Source organism: Cucurbita moschata, unplaced genomic scaffold, assembly GCF_002738365.1.
Source record: "Cucurbita moschata cultivar Rifu unplaced genomic scaffold, Cmos_1.0 Cmo_Scf00041, whole genome shotgun sequence".
In the NCBI taxonomy this organism is placed as follows: domain Eukaryota; kingdom Viridiplantae; phylum Streptophyta; class Magnoliopsida; order Cucurbitales; family Cucurbitaceae; genus Cucurbita; species Cucurbita moschata.
In genome coordinates, this window is record NW_019268557.1 from 421,260 (window position 1) to 435,503 (window position 14,244).

The following is a 14,244-nucleotide window of genomic DNA, read 5'->3' on the forward strand; positions in this document are numbered from 1 at the left end:
CAAAAAAAAAAAAAAAAAAAAAAAGGAATCAGAGAGTCAAGTATAAAGTAAAGCTCAAATAATTGGATTAATAGTTGGGAATTCAACTTCATTTCTAAAGAAAGTGGTGTGAATTCACTTTAACTCGTGAACCAGGCAAAAAAAAACATTTACAATGAAATTTACATTTCACGCTGCGGCTTAACTACAGTGTCAGGAAGCACAACAAAATTCAGACTGTGCAACTGACAAAAATGAGTTTGGCATAAAAATGCTTCCTCTTGATGTTCCACAGAAATTAATTTTTCTTGATTCAAAGACTCACTTACAATATCCATCACATGATCACAAATAAACGATCCAATTTTTAAATGCAAGTTAAAATTTTCCAGTCTTTAAGAACTCAATTGAGAAGAATCAAACAATTACTCCATAGCTGAACGAACTTTATTTTAAACACTGGTGCCAGAGTACTGACAATAGTATAAGTACATTTTCAAAAGCGGTCTAACACAATTACCCTTTGAACTAATGAAGAAATTAATAGAAACACTATGATAGGGGGGAAAAGGACCAAACTAAATCGGCAATGGTTCAAAATTTAAAAAAAAAAATCTCAAATTCGCTCTTAGTTAGATGTGAATGTGGAACTCATCTGAACGTGCTCAACTACAAGTTCGGTAAGAAAAATTCTTTTAGATGTTATTTCTAACGTAATAATGTGTAGAACAAATACACCAACCTAACCTCAAACTCTCAACCAGGCGGACGAAACTGGCAATTAGGTGATTCACATGGCAAAAATTCTGTGTGCATTAACAAAATAGATTTGATATTATCGTTAATGCGGCTTCTTCGTGTGCATTAACAAAATAATTTTGTTATTATTCTTCCTCCGATATTAACTTCAGTTGGAATGCATATTTATAGTTCTAGGGTTTGGTTCTAGAGCGGAAATTTTGAAATTGCATCTTAATGAAGTTATAGCTTCCTAACTATCCAAAAAAATCAACGAAAAGTTGGGTTTCTTTGTTGAAACAGGAAAAGAATAAGCCAATTTATAATCTAACTAAAGCCATAAAAAGAACGCAGCCGATGCGGAGAGTTCAATCTGAATAAAAATCACACAAATACACGTCCTTCTTGAAACATTGTGAGGGTTTACGTTAAAGTGGAAAAAACGCACCTGGTATCAGAAAACTGGGAGGGTGCAAGATCATACAAGCTGTGGAAGCTGAAACAGAGGCAAATGCGGCCAGAAACCCTCGAGAAATCCAAGCTACAGGGCGAGCGAGAGATGGGTCTATAAGAGATGATTGAGGAGCGCGAGAGATAGGTAGATGAGGAGAAGGAGATTCAGAGTTTACAGAGAAAGAGAGGCGCCAATGGCAGCCAACAGAAGAGAAGTGGGATTGGAATGGGAGGGAAGGGGAGGGAAGGGGAGAGGGCTGCAGCAATATATCGAGACAGAAAAGGGAGGGAGCCGAGGGCGAGCGGGCGAGCGGGCGGGCGGGCGGGCTTTATGTATTTATCTTACTTTTCTCTTTTTGAACACCAAATAATCATGAAATTGAAATTTTATTCCAATCTATAAAAAGGCTTTTTTTTTTTACTTTTACTTTTTTTTTCTGGTAAATATATATACATATATATTTTTTTACTTAAAGTTTAAATGTATTTTTCTTAAATGGGAAAAATATTCTAATAAATTACCATAAAATATTATGAGATCCCAGGGAACAAAATATTTCTATTTTGTAAATGTGTTTTAAAAGTCGTGAGACAGATCAAGGATACATACAAGCCAGACACAAGACAATGTCAGGACATTGGGCGCCCAAGAAGGGTGGATTGTGAGATCCCGCATTGATTGGATAGGAGAACGAAACAATCCTTGGAGGTGTGAAAATCTCTCTCTAGCATGAAATTTGTCCATTTTTATTTATCCTCTTCCTAGGTTGATAGAGATTTTTTTCTTTCAAAACTGTCAATTTTTTATTGATTTTTATTGAAAACTTTCAATCTATTGAACTGTATCTCGACCTTGAATGCTGCAAGATTAAGCTTAATTGGATACGAGGAATATTAACGAAAATATTTCTCTCGATTGAGAAGACTGACAAGAACATGGTTTTATTCCAAAATGATAACAACAAAGAACAATGCTTTCAGTCAAACGGCCTCTCTTCAGCTTCACCATCTTCACCATCACCAAGCTTGTTGTAGCTGTGCAATCTGCTCATCACAGCCAGCCCTGAGACCAACAACATAAAAGGGATAAATCAAATCACATAAATTCATTCACAAACAGCTTCAAATATTGACAGTAAACGAGTTTCAAATCAGAAAAAGAAATGGACACACCATTGCAACCATACCTTCAATTGTTCGGTAGAAAGATGACCACCAACTGTATCTAGGAATCGAGTCTCGAGTCAGTACTTCGTCGATTCACCCGTCGTGTTTCCCCTCCAAAACTCCATGCAGCGTTAGAACTGCATCCTTTGCTTTCCAAATGATATCATTCCCATGAACAGTCTCAATGTCTGGCCTTTTGAGGTCATCTTGAGAGGCAGCAAGACTTCTGGACAGAGCAAACTGAGCAGCAGTCATCCATTGGGATTTTGCTAGCCATCTCCCATGACCATTCTGAAGTAACTGGTTTTCATCAGGTGGATTGGTCTCTTCTTTTCCAAGAACTAAGCTACATAAGTACTGAGCATTTGCAGGTCCTGTACTTTGAACCATTCTGTAGAATGCGCTTCCCTCATTTGAAAGCAGTTTTTCAGGGGCATCATATTCTATGACCTGAAAGAAAATTGGTAGTTCTGATATAAGTGAGCAACAATGGCTTAACCATTAGCTCATCAACCAAAAACTGAGGCATACCTGACCCTTATCCAGCACGAGAATCCGATCACAATCAATAATCGTGTTTAACCGATGAGCGATTATCAGCATAGTGCACGATTTAAACTCCTCACGGATAGTTTTCTGTATCAGAGAGTCTGTGTTAACATCAACAGCTGCCGTTGCTTCATCAAGAACAATGATCTTTGATCTTCTCAACAACGCTCTAGCAAGGCTTATCAGTTGCCTTTGTCCAACGCTGAAATTTTCCCCTCCTTCCGAAACCTTGAACAATTATGAACTTGTACTTAAGTTTTATTCAACATAAGCTAAAGTTGGCAAAGGGTCTTACCTCAGTATCCAAGCCAAAAGAGCTTCTCATAATTACATCCTTAAGATGTGCTCTCTCAAGAGCCTCCCACAAGTCGGCATCATTATGTTCACAGAACGGATCGAGATTAAAACGTATAGTACCTGAACGAACGATAGATGGATGAATAGATCGAATTCAAGAGAAGAAGATAGCTGATTTAGAAGTTTACTCAAAGCATACCTGAAAAAAGAATTGGTAATTGAGGTATAACAGTTAGAGATTTCCGCAAATCTGTTAGCCCAACCTCAGCAATGTCATAGCCATCGATTGTTATTCGTCCTCGTTCGATCTCTACAATTCGAAATAATGCATTCAACATGCTTGATTTTCCTGCACCAGTTCTTCCAACTATTCCTAGCTTGTCAGTTGGTAAAATACTAAAAGATAGCCCATGCAAGACTGGAGGAAGTCCAGGCCTATAACGTAAGGCAACATCCTCAAACTGAATCGATCCAGATGAAGGCCAACCAGATGGGGGGCGGTTATACTCGATTATAGCTGGAGCCTCTGAAGGCAAATCGATGTATATGCCAACACGTTCAACAGCGTTTAAACTATTTTCTGCATTACTTGCTTGTTTTAGAACACCACTTAACAAGTTTGTGATATTTAGTGTGTAACTTAAAAGTAATCCCATCGTAGATGCAAATGCCCCCTGGTTTTCTTCTCTTGCATTCTGCAAGACAGCAAAAGTTGCTGTCAACCAGATTATAAGGCCTCCTAATGTTTCCAACCTTATTGTGAGCCAGCGATTTGAACTGATATTTGCAAGAGTAAACCTGGTGTTATTATCCACGAACCTCCCGTTGATGCTTTCCATTCGATCATATGCCTTGTATGCACGGATAGTTGACAGACCATTTAACACTTCCCCAAATTGAGCATACACCGGAGATCTAGTAATCGAATCCAAGCGTTTGACTTCACGTGAGGTACTCTGAAAGAAGCACGTGATGCAATTCAATTTCTGTTTCATAGTTTATTGACAAAAAGGAACAGAATAAAAGTTGTTAACATCATACCTGATAATATAAATAGACTGCATAAAACACAATCAATAGCGGCGTAATGGCCCATAGGGAGATTGGGCTCACAAGACCTATTAGAACAAAAGTTGACAGTAGCTGCCACAGTTGTCCAAGAAACATATTCATAATATGGGCAAGAGTACGATCAATGTCTCCAAGATCTTTGGCAAACCTATTGATAATTCGTCCAATTGGATTGGTATGGAAGAACACCATTGGAGCTCTTAGAATTGAATTTAGCATGAAATCGTGCAATTTTCTAGATGCACGGAGGCTTGAAATGATTAACCAGTATAAGTTTGCTACTGTAAATGTCACCTAGAAGGAAACAAACAGAACAAAATTCAGACAACGCTAAAAACATTATCTATACCCACCAAATAAATCCCATGATCCAAATGACAACGTTAATACATATACTTACTCACCTGGCCAAAGGACAACGCTACATAGATGAGATTGTAGTATCCAGCGTTATAATTTTCTGAAATGCTTTTATTTGTCCAAAAGCTTAACCACGAGCTAGTCAAAACTCGAAGGACTTCTATCAGCAGATAAAATGAAAAGAGTACGATAACTACCCAAGTACCTCCTAATGCATCCTTATACCTACGCATACAACAAAGTTCCCTTAAGTGTTGAAGAAAGAAGTTGTGAGCCTCAAATGTGTAGTCAAAAGTGACTCAAGTGTCAACTAAAGGGTGTACTTCTTCGAGGACTCTAGAGAAGGAGTCGGGCCTCGATTAAGGGGAGGCTATTCGAGGGCTCCATAGGCCTCAGGAGAGGCTCTATGGTGTACTTTGTTCGAGGGGAGAATTGTTGAGGATTGTTGGGAGGAAGTCCCACATTGGCTAATTAAGGGGATGATCATGAGTTTATAAGGAATACATTTCTATTGAAACGAAGCCACAAAGAGTGCTTCTGTGTTTTTTAGTTTTAAGCATACAAATTCTTTTTGAAGCATGAATTTCCTGTAAGTCGATGTCTTACCTCATTAACACCTTCCAACTTACTATTCCTGTCTCTCTCTCCTCCTCCTTGATTAGTACAGAGTTCTTGTCTTTCCGTTTTCTTGCATAGCTTGTGTCTTCTGGAACTTTATTCCCGAGTCCACCATTCGGAGACTTCAGGCTTTCTTGGTAAGGATTTTTGTTGTATTGTTTTTCTTCCATTTGTTCTTCCAGTTTACCGGCATTTTCCATTAGCTTCTGGAAATGTTTGCTGTTTCTCGAGAGCTCCTCATAGGTTCCTTCCTCAATACCAATGCCTTCAGAAATCAGAATAATTTTGTCGACCTGGGGAAGAAAATGTAATTGGTTTGTGACAAGCACCCTGGTTTTCCCTCCCAACTCTTCCTTGATACATCTGTTAAAAACCTGAAATACATTAACTTCACATTAGACCTCCTACATATGAGCTCCAGAAGTTACCAACTTTTGTCTATTTTCAGCACTGGATATACTAAGACCTAAACTTGAATGAGTAACTAGTATGAAGAAAACAAAATAGAGTTGATAGTTCTGGAACCCAAATGAAAAACTAAAACAAATGTTTATTCAAGGAAATTTAGGCAAGCAGCATACCTGCTGACCAACATGAGCATCTAGGGCACTTAAAGGATCATCAAAAACGTAAACATCAGAATTCGAATATACGGCTCTAGCCATAGAAACTCGCTGTCTTTGACCGCCACTTATGTTTACACCTCTTTCACCAATCTCGGTGTGATCACGACCCTGACAATCAAGTTTGTGAGGAAAATTGTTAAAACATTCAATTTAAATAAGCATCTCTACGTAAATAACTTTCAAAACCACTTTACAGGAAGCAATTCAAGATCATGTTGCAAGGAAGTGACATCAATGGCCTTCCAATAACGGTTTGATTCAAACTCCGATCCGAATAATATATTGTCTCGAACCTAGCAGAAAACATTTGTAAATCAGAAGGGCTATAGTTAGGAAGAAATGAGGGTTATAGTTAGGAAGAAAGGAATTGTGACTCACAGTGGCATTGAAAATCCATGACACCTGAGGAACATAAGCAACTGTCCCTCTGATATCAATGTTTGCGTCTGCCAAGGGAGGCAGCTCCCCTAGCATTGCCAATATAAGTGACGTTTTTCCTTCGCCAGTACCTCCAACCACTGCAACTAAGCTGCCAACTTCTATATGCAAATTGACATTTGATAACGTCGGCTTCTCTACCTGCAAAGAGGTTACATTTCACAGCCGCTATTCTCAGATGACAACCTCATAGGATAGAAGAAGATATATATATTTTTTTAACAAGATACAAATAAGCATACTCTTAAGTCAATGTGACCCATAAAGATGCTATAAATTACACTCTGAACCAAAATACAGTCATGCTTTCTATCATTTCTACATGAAATCTGTTTTTCTTGTCTGCAAACGGGCATTCTTGGTGCTATATGCAAAGATTTTCATATTATCATAGAAAACCATGGTTTCATTTCGAAAAATAAAAAAATTTCCAACTTAAATGGTCTTCTTAACCATGATGCAAATTCATTGAAAGCAACAAATATCATATAGATGCAGTTATAGACCCGTGTATTGAAGAAGAAACAAATATCATACAAAATATCATGTATATGGGTATACAGAATGCCAATAAGAAACCTTGGAATCCCATGAAAAACATCCATTTTTTATGGATATTGCCGGAAGCCCAGGTTCCAACGGTGGATTTGGGGCAAGAATTCTCTCTTCAGTCAAGATGAGTCCCTCAATACGCTGTAATGATACATGTGCATTTACAACCTGTACTATTAGAGTAGAATTAGAAAGTGAATAGTTTTTCTTTCTTTCTTTCTTTCAGAATAAAAAATTTTGTTATATGAAATATAAACAACAAAGCCTGTAAACAAACTTAAACTTCTTTTCAGATAAGGCCTAGTAAGAAATACTTTATCAAAGGAAAACGGAAAAATACAAGTGCAGTATAAATGATTGAGTACCTGACTTAATAAATTAGGAAGCATGTTTAGAGGAGAACGAAGCACCGCAAACAGGGAAAGTGATGTAAAGGCCCTTGCAGGAGTCAGATCACCACCAAGCAATGTGAATACCCCAAAGGAAATTACAGTTACAAACACTGGGACGCTATTCATGATAAAACCGTTTAACTGCAATAGATGAAGTTTGGTCAGAAATGCAAAGAAAAGGATGAGACTGTGGAATTATTTGTAACTCATATTATTTTTGAAACATTCTACAGTTAAGTACTTTTGCGTCAACTGCCATTACGAGCATAGTTCAATTGACATAAAACATGTACACTCAAAGAGGTTAGAGGTTCGAATTTCGCACCCTGTATATTGTTTGAACTCAAACGTATGAACTTGTTTTTTGCTTTTTCCCTTGTATTCTTTCATTTTTTTTTCAAAAAAAGTTTGGTATCTAACCAACAAAAAAAAAAAGAAAAAAGAAAGCATGTCTGATGGCAATACCGAATAAAGTAATTGCGCCTTACGAAACCACGAGAGCTCATCGTTCCTTATTTCTTGAACTCTGGATGAAAAGCTTGCTTCCCATGCATAGCATCTGAATTATTTTTGAGCTTGGTGTCAAGAAAGCAGAGATGTAAATTTATCATACAAATTTAACCATACTTCACAGTGTCCATGGCTGCTAAAATTTCATTTGTGAGTTCAACCCTTTTATCTGTCCCCTGAAGTCCCTTCTTTGTTTGTTTTCGCATTTTACTAAAAATTACAGTCTGCACATACAAATGACACATTCCAATTAGATAAGTTATAAAGGTAAATTTAGTAACAAGATTGTGAATTTTACAAACAAACTAATTACCTGCATAGGAACTGTCAAGACTAGAGTTAAAGCCCCAAAAAGTGAAGCAACACCCAATTGCTGGTATAGAAGAATCATTGACATGATAATACGAAATGGGGCAGACCATATCCCATGAAGCTGTTGACATATTTCCTGAACAAAAGTTTTAGGAAATTAGTAATGGTTCTTTTTGATCAATTTACAAGGATGACCTAATATTTTTTCAAAACGTACAGTGAAAGAAATTGTGAGCTAACTAATAGATCTTAAGATAACATACAGGATTCTTTTTTTGTCAAGTTTATTCTAAGGTAGATACTGTATACAAAATGCAAAGGGTCACCGTGCCTACTTGAAGTGCGTTAGCATCTGTTGATATCATATTTGTAATTTTTCCATATGGGAACTTCTTGCGCCCCCCATGCGTCAATCTGAGTGATTTGCGAAAAATAGCAGCCACCTGCAATTAAGAAAACAAATAACATTTGTCAATAAAGAATAAAAGGAACACATTTGTTTTTATGTAACAGCCCAAGCCTACCACTAGCAGATATTGTCCGCTTTGACCTATTACGTATCGTTGTTAGTCTCACGGTTTTAAGACGCATCTGTTAGGGAGAGGTTTCCATACCCTTATAAGGAATGCTTTGTTTCCCTCTCCAAATGTGAGATTTCACGATCCACCCCTTTGGGAGCCCAGCATCCTCGCTAGCACACCGCCTGGTGTCTGGCTCTGATACCATTTGAAACGGCCCAAGCCCACCGTTAACAAATATTGTCCGCTTTGTCTAGTTACGTATCACTGTCAACCTCACGGTTTTACAATGCGTCTGCTAAGGAGAGGTTTTCATACTCTGATAAGGAATGCTTCATTTCCCTTTCCAACCGATGTGGGATCTCAAAATCCACCCCCTTGGGAGCCCAGCGTGCTCGCTGGCACACCGCCCGATATAAAAGCCCAAAATAGACAATATCTGCTAGTAGTGGGCTTGGACTGTTACATCCCAAGAGGCCCACAGCCTCAGATTCATCTAATAAGATGAAAATTCAAACATAACTTAATTTGTTTGAATAAATAAGTTTAAATGAAGATAAGTAGGTACTATAGAGAGACTGTTTACCAAAGTAGACCTCAGTTGAAAACCAACTCGCATAACATTCTGATAGCACTGAGCTTCGCATAGCACTCCAGATGACTGAATAAATAATATTAAAGTAGTCATTTGCAATTCGAAGTCGAAACAACATCTAAACAATATGTTGGGAGGAAAAATCTAAAATATTGACTTTAGAGGATCATCTCGTGGTAAGGTGTGCCTTGGAAGGCCTATAACAAGATGTCAGCCCTTGTGTAGGCAGAAGAAATATATAGCTCAAGGTATTCAAAAAATGGAGCAAATAAACATAATATAGTTTTAAAAAGTGGATATGAGAAGTCATACCACACCAACGAAAATTGCGAATGCATAGACGAAACCAATCCAAGTTGGATCTCCCCGTTGCATCGACTGCAATACAAGAAATATATAAACTTTGAAACTTCCATGATCCAAACACAGCCCATCAACACTTTGTTTCAATAGATAAAAGATCAAACATGAAGTAAAAAGAAAAAAAAAAATCCTACTAACCTGTAATAAATGGTTCAATATTATCGGCCCAATAAACAGAGAGAGGTCATTGCCAACCTGCCAGATTTTCATGGTCAGACCTGAAGAGGACTTTTTTTCTAAACAATATACGAGATTTTATTGATTAAATGAAGGAACAATAATGTCCAAGGATACAAACTCCTCAAGGAGTGAAAATGAAAGGAAAAAAAAAAAAAAGAGCTATCTAAGTTGAGACAATAAATACATCCCATTTCAAACAAAGAAGGCTAGAAGAGTAATGCTCAAGGATGGATATGTCTCATTGGCATTAAAAGAAAAATTCAATATCCATCCAAACTGAAATATAAATGCTATAGCGTTGAGCATTAATTTGAGATAACCATAGCGTTGAGAATTGAATATGTGGTGGCAATGCTTTGTAGAAACTGTTCTCCAGGAATGAAAAAAGTTAAAGAGAAATATAACTAGAAAACAAGAAAGTAGAACAAAATACCCCAGAAAAGAAGATGGAAATGTAGATAAAACAACTAAAAATCACATCGTGAGGAATAAGAAAAAGGACTATATGCTGAAAGAAATTGTCAGAGAATTCAGTTAAGAAGAGAAAAAATACACTATAAGCCACATCCTCCATTCAGCCCCCTCAAGGAACCTTCTGCTCTCTATTAATCTACGTTTTAATTTTTGTTCTTTCATTTTTTTTTAAAATCTCATTTCTTTCTATCAAAATTTTAGTATGACTCTTCATTCATTAAATTTCTTAAAACATAGCCATATAGTTATATTAAAGGGTTTTTAGTGTATAAAACTAGTGTAACAAGGATCAAAACCAATGCTTGGAAAGTAGAACTAAAATGAATAAAGTCGAAAGTATAGGGACCAAAACGAACATTTTGAAAAATACTGGTACCAAAATGAACCAAAGCCAAAATTATGGGAATGAAAATAGTATTAAAACCTGGATATATAATGAAAGAAAATGTCTTAAGAATTTCATAGAAGACAATAAATTAATGTTTGCAAGAGGGGATAAAAAAAAACAGAAGACATGGGAAGGAAAATTTATAGGTTACCTTGAAGAAACCTCCCAACCAGAACCTAGTAAAAATTTTGAAGAGTAGCAAACAAAATGAGATAAGAAGCAGTGACAAAGTAATATAAATCTTAGTTAATCAAGACTAGACAAAACGTGTAAATCGAAGCACAAAAAAAGCAGGCGTTGTATGCACCTTCGTCCGAGGCTTCGATTCAATGCTCTTATGAGCCAAGGCTTAGGCCTTTGAACTTCTGCAGCCCAGCATCTCTGGAACCTTCAGAAGTAAGAACATTCTTAACAACTGAATTATTAGATATGGAGAAAGAAAAAAAGCAAACAAATTAATAATCATAAAGAAAACCTTCCAATCAGTGTCTCAGTTCGATCCGAGACGTCCAACCTCCAAACATCCTTTTCGGCTATAGGTTTTCGATAGCCCTGCTTCATAAGTGGAGTCATCCACCCAAAATATATTCCTACCACATTCAACCAAAGCTAGTTTTCTGAGTAAATAACTATCATTTCACAATTACTTTCTGGAGTTTCATTTGTTCATTTTTACGAAGTTCATCCTGAAAATCATTATAGCATGAAAAACTTGTTTGATTATTTTTAGAAGATGTTGATGTACTTGAGCCTACATATATTTTAATTTCTAGACCTCATAAAGCACCAATTGGAGCAAGAGATACAAAATCTGGAATGATTTTTGAAGTTGTTTCTTTGATAATATGAAAAGAAAATGATTCCGATTAATAGGCTTAGTTTAAAAATTACTTACTAGAAAAGATATTAGCGTGCCTTTCGGGACAGACATGCACTTCTCCCAGAAGCGTTTCATAGTCCATGTTGTCAACATACTCAGATTGCATGACAACATAACCAGGATATGGTTCCAAATTAGGGACATAAGCAAGAAGAAGTACTGCAAAAAGCACCTGCATTACAAGAATAAGTGAGGGACATTATCGGACATTATCTCCATTGGCATGAGATTTTTTTGGGAAATCAAAAGCAAAGTCATGAGAGCTTGTGCTCAAAGTGGATAATATCGTGCCAATGTGGAAGGTCGTTGTTCCTAACATGGTATAAGAGTCATGCCCTTATCTTAACTTAGTCATGTCAATAGATTTCTCAAGTGTTGAACAAAGAGTGTACCTTGTTCAAGGGCTTCAAAGAAGGAGTCGAGCCTCAATTAAGAGGAGGTTGTTTGAGGGCTCTAGGAAGGAGGCACTCAGGTGTCAAACAAAAGGTATACTTTGTTCGAGAGCTCTAGAAAAGGAGGTCTCGGGGGAGGTTCTATGGTATACTTCGTTCGAAGAGAGGATTGTTAGGGTCCCACATTGACTAATTAAGGAGAAGATCATCGGTATATTTGCTTATGAAAAAGTAAGAGAAAATGGAAATATCAACATCTCATAAACGTTTTTTTTTTCCCTTTCTTAATGAGCAACATCTCATAAATGTCTCGTCTCTTTTCTTTTTAAGTGATTGCACTATCAATATGCTTGTCGCACACATACATATATTGGAAAGAAGCCAATGGAGTTAGACCCGCTAGTCCTGTCACCAATCTTTCTAAGGTATAAGCAAAAGTGCTAATTGCAAGACTCGGAGGAGGGGATAGACAAGAACAAGCTCAACGAGGAGCATCAACAACCATAGAGAGAGAGAGAGAGAGAGAGATCGAAAGAAATAAAAACAATGAGCTAGCAAACTAAAAAATCTAAATTCAAGAACAGAAGCACCGAGAAATCACAAGGCTCCACCGAAACAACCCAAAAACAAAACTCCCAAAAAGCTTCCAACCACTGGACCCATCCAAACGAGGAAAAGAAGCAGTAAAAAACAAAAACAGAAAACCACTTGGAATTGTCGACGCTCAAAGAAAAAGACCTCCAATCAGGGACCAAGGTCAGTGTGAAATCTCCTTGAAAGAGAGCGACAGCAAAGTGAGACTACCTAAATAGAACAAGTGACCATTAGTTAGAAACCACGACTCTCCACAATAGTATGATATTATTCACTTCGAGAATAAGCTCTCATAGTTTTACTTTTGGTTTTCCAAAAGGCTTCATACCAATGGAGATGTATTCCTTACTTATAAACCCATGATTACCCCTTAATTAGCTAATGTGGAACTCCTCTCCCAACAATCTTCAATCCTCAACACAAATATGGGACTATTATCCTGGCTAAAAGTACCAAAGAGGATCCAAAGTCCCCACCAGCCACAATGCTCCTATTTTCTAGAAACTAGAGATCAAGCATTACTACCAACAAATCCCTACAGTTTTGTGGACAGTTTTATATGCTTATGATGGGGGGGAAACATAATGAAAATAGTAAACAGTTTTTTAAGAGAAAGCTTAATAAAGAAAAATATACCTGACCTCACAAGAAACGAACTAACCTGGAAAGAAAATGTGGTGATGATAATACAGAGATCTGCACTGTATGGGGAAATTTATTAAAAAAAACAAAAATAAAAGGAAAGAATAAAAAATAATCATTGTAGTACTATCAAGAGAATGAAAAGCAATGAACTGAGAATTCAAATAAGTAAATACAAATTAAAAAGACAATTCATATAACTAAACACCTTATACTGACCAACCTACAAGCACTCTCTACATACGCATGATGTGCATCATTGTAATACATGAAAAATTGCCTGAGGCACTTCTAAAATGATATGCCTAAAGTTCGATTAGGGATATTTTCCCATGTATATCTCTCACTAAATGCAATTGCAGCGCATTGTGCTAATGGAAGAATGATTGACAGCTAAACTCCTAACAAAGACTAAGAAAAACTGATAATGCACACTTATAGACAGTCGCTGGTTGTCTCCCTCCTGGGTAAACTCACCCGACTTTCTTATTAGGTTAAAAAATCATTAACCAACATTATGGCATAGAATCTACTTCTAACTCTAAATCTTTACAAGATTTTCCATCAACTGTTTCCATCTCTCAGCTCTTGTCAAAAGAGTTTTAAATTCAAGTAACTAACTATTTTTAAATTCAAGTAACTAACTATTGGGCTACCCTGAGATGAGTGCTGGAACATGATTTTTGTAACAGCCCAAGCCCAACACTAGCAAATATTATCCGCTTTGTCCCGTTACATATCGCCGTCAGCCTCACAGTTTTAAAACACTGTTAGGGAGAGGTTTCCACACTCATAAAAGGAACGCTTTGTTCCCCTCTCCAACTGATATGAGATCTCACAATCCACCCTCCTTAGGGGCCAGTGTCCTCGCTAGTACACCATCCGATGTCTGGCTCTAATACCATTTGTAACAACCCAATCCCACCACTAGCAGATATTGTCCACTTTGACCTGTTCATATTGCCGTCAGCGTCACGATTTTGAAACGTGTTCGCTAGGAAGAGAATTCTACACCCTTATAAGGAATACTCCATTCCCCTCTCAACTGATGTGGAATCTCACAATTTTTCTTTTGATTAAAGACATCCTTTTTCATCTTAGCAAAAAAAAAAAAAAAAAAAAAAAAAAAAAAAAAAAAAAAAAAAAAAAAAAAAAA

The 14,244-nt window shown here is 36.9% G+C and overlaps 2 protein-coding genes across 4 annotated transcripts in view; both read right to left on the reverse strand.

Moving 5' to 3' along the window:
• LOC111433260 (FACT complex subunit SPT16-like) overlaps positions 1-14,244 on the reverse strand; it is a 24,442-nt gene that overhangs the window by 4,322 nt on the left and 5,876 nt on the right. Inside the window, exon 1 of one of the 3 annotated variants that reach the window (XM_023070248.1) lies at positions 1,166-1,475. The exons of 1 other annotated variant lie outside the window; for it this stretch is intronic. The gene's annotated coding sequence lies outside the window, so the exon portion shown is untranslated. Of the gene's footprint in view, positions 1-1,162; positions 1,476-14,244 lie in introns of those variants that run through there. One more of the 3 variants, XM_023070249.1, reaches the window with a different exon arrangement.
• Positions 2,026-14,244, reverse strand: part of LOC111433259 (ABC transporter C family member 12-like) — a 36,010-nt gene continuing 23,791 nt past the window's right edge. Inside the window, exons 6-30 of the mRNA XM_023070246.1 lie at positions 13,108-13,147; positions 11,476-11,632; positions 11,056-11,170; positions 10,888-10,968; positions 10,732-10,756; positions 9,677-9,733; positions 9,488-9,553; positions 9,167-9,241; positions 8,398-8,505; positions 8,064-8,198; positions 7,868-7,974; positions 7,706-7,799; positions 7,214-7,381; positions 6,876-7,016; positions 6,237-6,437; positions 6,053-6,151; positions 5,814-5,966; positions 5,221-5,606; positions 4,659-4,839; positions 4,225-4,548; positions 3,383-4,139; positions 3,182-3,303; positions 2,869-3,114; positions 2,358-2,787; positions 2,026-2,233 (exon numbers count right to left, since the gene is read on the reverse strand). Of these exons, the coding sequence (XP_022926014.1) occupies positions 2,431-2,787; positions 2,869-3,114; positions 3,182-3,303; positions 3,383-4,139; positions 4,225-4,548; positions 4,659-4,839; positions 5,221-5,606; positions 5,814-5,966; positions 6,053-6,151; positions 6,237-6,437; positions 6,876-7,016; positions 7,214-7,381; positions 7,706-7,799; positions 7,868-7,974; positions 8,064-8,198; positions 8,398-8,505; positions 9,167-9,241; positions 9,488-9,553; positions 9,677-9,733; positions 10,732-10,756; positions 10,888-10,968; positions 11,056-11,170; positions 11,476-11,632; positions 13,108-13,147 (4,195 nt within the window). The 3' untranslated portion in view covers positions 2,026-2,233; positions 2,358-2,430. The remainder of the gene's footprint in view (positions 2,234-2,357; positions 2,788-2,868; positions 3,115-3,181; positions 3,304-3,382; positions 4,140-4,224; positions 4,549-4,658; positions 4,840-5,220; positions 5,607-5,813; positions 5,967-6,052; positions 6,152-6,236; positions 6,438-6,875; positions 7,017-7,213; positions 7,382-7,705; positions 7,800-7,867; positions 7,975-8,063; positions 8,199-8,397; positions 8,506-9,166; positions 9,242-9,487; positions 9,554-9,676; positions 9,734-10,731; positions 10,757-10,887; positions 10,969-11,055; positions 11,171-11,475; positions 11,633-13,107; positions 13,148-14,244) is intronic.